The sequence below is a fragment of the Pyrus communis genome, chromosome 13 (genome assembly GCF_963583255.1).
Source record: "Pyrus communis chromosome 13, drPyrComm1.1, whole genome shotgun sequence".
Taxonomy (NCBI): domain Eukaryota; kingdom Viridiplantae; phylum Streptophyta; class Magnoliopsida; order Rosales; family Rosaceae; genus Pyrus; species Pyrus communis.
In genome coordinates this window covers 18,935,430-18,942,769 of record NC_084815.1, presented here as the reverse complement: position 1 = coordinate 18,942,769, position 7,340 = coordinate 18,935,430, and the positions used below count along the sequence as shown (strand labels likewise).

The 7,340-nt window shown below is 40.4% G+C and overlaps 1 protein-coding gene across 1 annotated transcript; it reads left to right on the top strand.

Annotated features, from left to right (window-relative positions):
- Nucleotides 1–2,423: 2,423 nt before the first annotated feature.
- LOC137712462 (uncharacterized) lies at nucleotides 2,424–3,341 on the top strand. Its single transcript, XM_068451532.1, has one exon. It carries the CDS (start codon nucleotides 2,442–2,444, stop codon nucleotides 3,303–3,305), a length of 864 nt encoding a protein of 287 aa, XP_068307633.1. The 5' UTR covers nucleotides 2,424–2,441; the 3' UTR covers nucleotides 3,306–3,341.
- Nucleotides 3,342–7,340: the final 3,999 nt, after the last annotated feature.

The following is a 7,340-nucleotide window of genomic DNA, read 5'->3' as shown; positions in this document are numbered from 1 at the left end:
AAAATAAAAAAAGTAAAAAAATAAAATTCCTATATTGACAAATTCATTCATTGAAATTGAAACCTACGAAGAAACTCATTTATCCTTACTAGTGTTATAAATAGGCAAAAGTTACAGAGATAACCTATGCTAGTGACAGGAGCGAAACATGCCTAAAATATCACACTGTAACTATAACACAAGAGGATAACAGATAAAAGAGGGACGGAGAGTTACTAATGTTATTGATCTTTTCTTTTCGCACTGTGTTTTGATAGTACACGGAGCGCTCTATTTATAGAGTAACTCCAAACTAACATAATAATTACATCTTGAAAAACACAGCACACACTTGTTAAACGTATCACACAAATACAATTATCATTTTTTTCCCAAATCCATATTATTGTGTGGGCATTCATTAATCCACCAATGTTTACAACAACTAGGATAATTTCATATTTCTTATATTAGAGCTGGCCATAGCCAACAAAACAAAACTTATTACGACAATGACACCATGACATTGTATGAGCAATCAAATACAATGAATTTCTAGTGTTATTAAATTTGGAGTAGTAAGAGTAAATATCATTAGCGTCGCACTCAATCATAAAAAATACGAGTCGAAATTTCCCAAATACCCCTACTAAATTGTCTCCAGAGTGCTTTCCATGAGCTTTTGGTAAATTCGCAATCACCCTAATCGTAATCACCCTAATTATTAAGACATTCAAAATATACTAATCGTACTAGTAGTGGATCGTCTCGATGATTAGAATATTTCTTTGCAACTGTTGTCTTTGTGTTTAAGTTCAAATCCCGACTAGTGAAAAACATAAACATGTTACCAGGGACGGATCTACAGAGGGTCCTGGGAGGTCCCAGGACCCCTCGGCCATCCTAAAATGTTGCTAGAAATTTTCCGGAGGACCCCTCGTACTCGAACACGAGGCCTGTGCAGACTGTCTGTGTTGCTGCAGCAGCAGGTTGCAGGTTGCAACGGAGAAGAAGAAAACAGGGGAGAAGAAAGAAAACAGGGCATTAAAAAAATTGGTCCAAAACGCAGTGTTTTGGGCCTTTTTTTTTTTTCTTTTTTTTGTTAAACCAATGAAATCAACGTTTGAAATTGGTTCACCAATTACATATTCTTTTTGAAAGTCAGCCCCACATGGGCCATCTTTCCTGTCGTCCCTTTCACTTCTCCTTTCCCCGTTCCTTCCACTGCTTTTCCCCCTAATCCCCCCATCTTTCTTATATTCACCCAAAACCCTAAATTTCTAATCCCACCCAATCCCATATTATAATTACATTACTCCAATATTACACCTCCACTTGTTTCAATTCTCCAAGCCACCACTATTTGGTTCCAAATTCAAGTAAGTTTTTTGGTATTTTAATCTAATCTCAATTAAATTATATTAGATATTGGTGGAGATTTTTAGTTTATTATTGATATGATTGTTGATGTGTTTTATGTTTGTATACTCATTTTATAATTGAAATTTAGATGGAATTTTTGTTTATTGGTTGATTGGTATATGTTTTGTGTTTTTGGTTAAATGTGTAGTTTAGAAATAAGAAATATGGAAAGATTTTTCAAGCCAAAGCCAGTAGCACCATCTACTTGCATCGAACATTTGCATATGTATATTTGCTTGTTCAGTTGGCTTTGGTTTTACCGGTTGCAACTGCTTCAGTGGAGAGGGCATTTTCCGCTATGAATAACATTAAGGGTCCACTTCGCAACAAAATGGGAGATCAATGATTGAGTGACAGCTTAGTTGTTTACATTGAGAAAGATGTTTTTTCATGTATTGGTAATGAAGCTATCATGGAACATTTTCAGACCATGAAACCTCGTCGTGGACGCTTGAATTAGGATTTTATAGCTTGTAATATTGTTATGCAAATGATTTTTGAATAAAATGTATTATATTTAACTTTTCAATGTTATTTTTGTCTATAAATTTTTTAACCTTTACTATTGGGACCCCCGAGTTTAAAATCCTGGATCCGCCACTGCATGTTACAATTTAAACGGTAAATTCAATGACTTCAACATTTTCAACATTTTTTACAGCGTTTAAACCAAACAAACAATTATCGAAAATTACAGCGCCGGGTTACAAAATCGAAGTGTTACCGTCTGGTATTCTGGGTATTTCCCGCCCTTTCATCCTCTCTTCGGACCGACATATCGTATGCAATGATGCAACCAAAATTACAATAAAAATGGTATAAAAATTATTGCTGACCATTTCTCCAGTCATTTCAATCCTCCGTCGTTAAAAACAATTGAAGCCTGCAGGACTGGGACGGCGACGTTTTTGTCACCTTGTTATCTGTCGGCTTCTTCGACTCCCGGATTCTTCAGCTTACCCATGATTATAAATCCACGAGCAATCCGTTCTCGGACGGTTTCAATCAGAGACTGAAGAAAAACGACGACGGTTTTATAAATGGCTTTGCGGGAACAAAACGACGGCGTTCGGGGGAGGAAGAAGAAGTCGACGAGAGGCCACCACCGGTTCGTGGGAGTCCGGCAGAGGCCGTCCGGGAGATGGGTCGCGGAGATCAAGGACTCTCTACAGAAAGTGAGGCTCTGGCTCGGGACATTCGACACTGCAGAGGATGCCGCTCGGGCATATGATGATGCTGCTCGAGCGCTCCGCGGTGCCAACGCCCGAACCAATTTTGAGCTGCCACAGAGTGCTGGGGCCGGGGGCGTGGAGGAAATTGTGGAGCCGTTCTCGTTTGAGGCGGTGTGTGGGAATGTGGTGGAAGCTGATGGGTTGCTGGGTGCACTTAGAGCTAAGTTGCAGGATGGTAAGGGGATAACTGGCGTACTCCCACAACCACCACAGGGAACTAGTGGGACGAAACCGGAGTCAGTTAGTCTACGTGGTGCGGCGGCGGGATTCGTGAACCCGCACAAGGAGGACCCAATTGTGTTAGAAAATCAGTGGCAGCATCAGGTTCACCCTTGTCCAAAACCATCAAACCCAAACATGGTGTGGACCAATGAGAGTCAAGCAGCATATGAGCAAGTGCCTAATTGGTCCACGTGGTCGAATAACAACATGCCGTATGTACCAGAACAATGCGTTATGGAGCCTCCGTTGCCTATTGCAAGCATTGGCGATGCTAAAGTGATGGCGGCGGGTACGCAGCATCTGTCACAGATTGATGGTAATGGTGGTAGTGGTGGTGGTGGTGCTTGGTGTTCAGATCAGCAGCAGCTTTTGCACTGTGACAGTAGCAATTGGGGAGGAGCTAATGGCAGTTGGGATCCTCTTTTTTATGCCTCATCTGTGCTGGGGTGATGAGATCATATCCATATAATCAATGCAATTCTTTGCGTTTTACCATTTTTAACCTACAAGCTAGTCTTTGCAGGCAAATCAATTCTTTCAAGTATGTGCCCCCAATAAAATTATGTACCCTACTAGGTTATATAGGCATTTCCGACCGTCATTCATAGGTTATTAAGTGAAAGAACTACTCTTAATACATAGCCATACCAAAATTTCACTTATCGTTTGTGTGTAGCAGTATTACTGCTACAAATCTGATTTCTAAAGAAGATGTAATCGATCGATATTTGTACATTCCCATGATATTTGACATGTAGTAATCGGATTCTAGCAAGTTATTTTCATTCCCATGATATTTGTAGTTGTCAAACTCAATTACCAACATGAAAGAAAGTGTACTGAAAGAACAGAACTGCAAATTTACCATTTGGTCACATTTTCAAACTTGTTACATCAATTTCAGCAAACAAGAAACACCCAAGTAATGCTACTTGTAGGAGGCATCATAACGCAATGCTTCCTTCTTCAAATGCAGTCCTCGTCTGCTTGTTTTGTCTGCGCACCTGTGACAACGAAAAACAAGAAGTGACCTGCAAAACAAAAAGATTGCAGTAAAATGTGAGCACAGAATTCGTTTTAGATCGTGCTGGAAAAAACGAATAGAGATTAACTGTTCATTAGAAATATCATCCTCATCTTTTGGTCATTTTCGCATTAAGTCAGCCACCCCCTTTTACCTGGAAGAAAAAGAACAAAGTGAATGCCAGATACTGAAAAATCTTATTGTCCTTGATGTGAGGTTTAACACACTAAACTAGCACTCAACAGAATTAACACACGAAACTAGATTTGATCAACGGCAAGATAAAGAGAAGGGCGGGATCAAAACCCCATCAAAGCAAGGTTATGGGCACGACTTTAACTACTCAAAAGTATAAGGCCTCCAAGAATCCTAAGAGCGGTGAAATAAAAAAAACAATTTAAAGAAAAGATAGATACAGCTGTATGTATGCAACAGTAGCATAAGCTTTTGTGAAAAGTGATTTGTAGACCCACCAGAGGAAGTGGTAGTTTGTTCAGCGGTAGTAGTACCTGTTTGTGATATAGGAGACATACAACCAAATGAGGCAGGTTTACATGTCGAAGATGTTGAAGCGGGAAATGCAAACAGAGCGGAGATGAAATTTTTCCAGATGATGAAGGTGAAGAAATTAGGACTTTAAAAGCCCACTTTTGTAAATATAAAGAGAGCAATACACAGTAAATAATCAAACTTTGCAGCTAAAACCACAAACTCTTATTCTGCAAAATGCTGGTCCATTTCTATAACGCTCCGCGTTTAAAACAGACTTAGAAATAGAAGATTGTCCATTAGCTGTTAAAAAAAATTCAATGAATTAAATTATTATCCACATTAAACAGGCGAACGCACAAATATTGAGGGACTATCCCAGCACCTACAGGTACACATACAGAGAGGAAGAGAGGCTGAGAACAAGGAGGAATAAACTGGAGTTCGAATTCATAGCTTTGCCGCGGAAGTGAGTCAAGCGACTGAGTTGGAATTTAGGTGTATACTTTCCATGTTTCGGATTATATCATATTTTTATTTAAATTTATTATGAACTAATTTTCTTTTGCTAGGATTAAGATGTAGCCTACCTATAGATACTCGAAGTTTATAATTATATTAATTTCTTACTATAATTCCATATTGAGTGTTCGTTACTGTTTTTAATGCTTGCAGTTAATTGGCCACTAATAATTTGATTAGAAAAATTAGGTTGAGATCAAAATGAGATATCTAATATATAGTTTCTAGTAACGAATACCATGTCTTGAATGAGTGGGAATGGACTAACATTGACTCATGCAATTTTTTTGTGGAATTTTGAAAGTGCATAATGGGTTTTTGGTTTCTAAATTCATTGCTTGGAAAAAGAATGAGTTGTTAGTCAGGAATACTTTTGGTTAAGCCTGAAAAGGGATATCAAATAAATAAGGGAAAATCAACTGTCAACATGGGTGTTGGAACAAATTTTGTGCAAGTTGTACTTCTAGTCAGAATGGACAATTTTAGAAGTTGAAGTGAGTCTGCCAGAACAAAGACAAGCAAAGGATCGTGAAACCAGGAATAGGTGGCATAGGTGGCATAGGTTCTTCGATGATCAAAGTCAGTATTAGATAGAGAAGATGAGCAAAATGCTCTAAGTGGAGAAAAAGTGACTAACCCTTTGTGACTGCTTCTCTCCGTCCGCTGTGCTGCCTACTCCGATGTGAGATGGATAATACTCCTTGCGGGCCTTGCTGTGAATGAACACTTCGTCTGGAAGGTTGTTCATGTTGATTATCGAAGTATGGCCTCAACCGTGAGTGCACGTTTGTCTGTGGGCCTAACTGAGAGTGCACGTTCCTTCACGCTTTAAGACGGGAGTATATGCTATCTCGGGGGTCCAGTTGGGAGGGCACTCTGTTAGAACGCTCGGTTCGTGACTGGTCAAGTAGCTACTTACAGGGACGCTGATGGAGAGGTTCGTCTACCCTTGTCATTCTTTGGGAAACCTCTGGGCCACGTTGGATCTCGGTGCATTGCAAAAGTTGATTCACCAAGGTTGTTTATTATGCAAGGGCCCTTGTCAACTTTATGACCTGTCGAGACAAGTGTTGTTCTCTATTTGGATTGGAATGGAAGAGCTTGGAAGGAATATGCCTCATTGAGCAAAGGAAAGTGTGGTAAGCTTCAGGCATGAGATTTGAATTGGGAAATGTCAAATCCACGGAGAAACATGATGAAAATGCCCCCAGCTCGATGGTTGGTCCGGATGGTTAAGATAGTCTTAGGCCAATTTGGGCTGCTTGGAATGCCGTGGAAGCAGGCTGGGCTACGAGAGTGGGCTGCTTGGCGAGACCATGTTGGGCCACAGGAGTGGGCTGGGCCGCTAGAGCAGGCTAGGCCACTAAAGTGGGCTGCTCGGCGGGAGCAGGCTAGGCCACCGGAATAGGCTACTCGGCGTATGATGCACGCGGGTGCGAGGCTTGGGGCTCAACTTAGCAACGCTTTGGGCTCGCGTTGGGCATGAAGTGACATGACTTGGGTTGTGGCCTTAGTGTTATGAGCTGCCTTGGATGGCACGGCTCGGGGTGTGGTGGTGACATCATGGACCTCGCCACGGATGGCTACCGTGGTAGCCACCGCGGTGGTTCCCGTGGTAGAAACTCGTGGTGGTGGTGCCGCTCCACCTATTGTCACATTTAGCCTCGTGGATTGCCAGGGTCCCATCTCTTGAATGTTGAAATTTTCATTTGTTGAAATTTCTAAATTTCTAACCATTGTACTTCTCTTTTACGTTTTATCAAAGAATTTTTGCAAATAAAAAATTCTAATAATAAGAACGTACGAAAAATCTACAAATGGACAAGAAAATAGAAAACCTTGGATGCAAGAGTCTTCTACGAGTGTGGGACTCAATTCTCAATGAAAGCACCAATTTGTGGATGCAAATTTCTTCCTCCTTGTTCTTAGACAAAATTGCACCTACAAAACAAATAACTTCTTAGGTCAAGGCCAATAGCCTCACGTGCCCACGATGAATTTGGGTGGGGGGGTGCTTTGGCCGAAGAATCTCCGATGCCAAAGTTAGAATTTTCAAAGAAAAGTGTTTGGAGAATTTTGAGTATTTAGCAAGAGTATAGACCTAGGTTTTTTGAGAAAATGGGGTAGTATATATAGGGCATGGGGGGAGAAGGTGGCCAACCCTTTGTGGTGTTTTTGAGTGTATTTTGTAGTTAATTGGTAGTTTAATTAGCCATTAATAGATTAATTAAGTAATAAATCTATTAATTAGCTAATTAACATAATTTAAAAGGAATGTTTTGGGGGTCACCTTGTGGAGAAGATGGATGAAATAGGTTTTGAATAAATACCTATTTTGGGCACTGATGACTTGATTGTGGGATGATTGTTCACTGCTCGCGTGTGAGAATTCTGATACTCCTCAAGGGTAATTTTGTCATTTCTGCCCAAAAATTCACGTGTTATCTCTT

What these genes read in the sequence shown, in the direction of transcription:
- LOC137712462 (XM_068451532.1), top strand. Translation starts at nt 2,442, where the DNA reads ATGGCTTTGCGGGAACAAAACGACGGCGTTCGGGGGAGGAAGAAGAAG.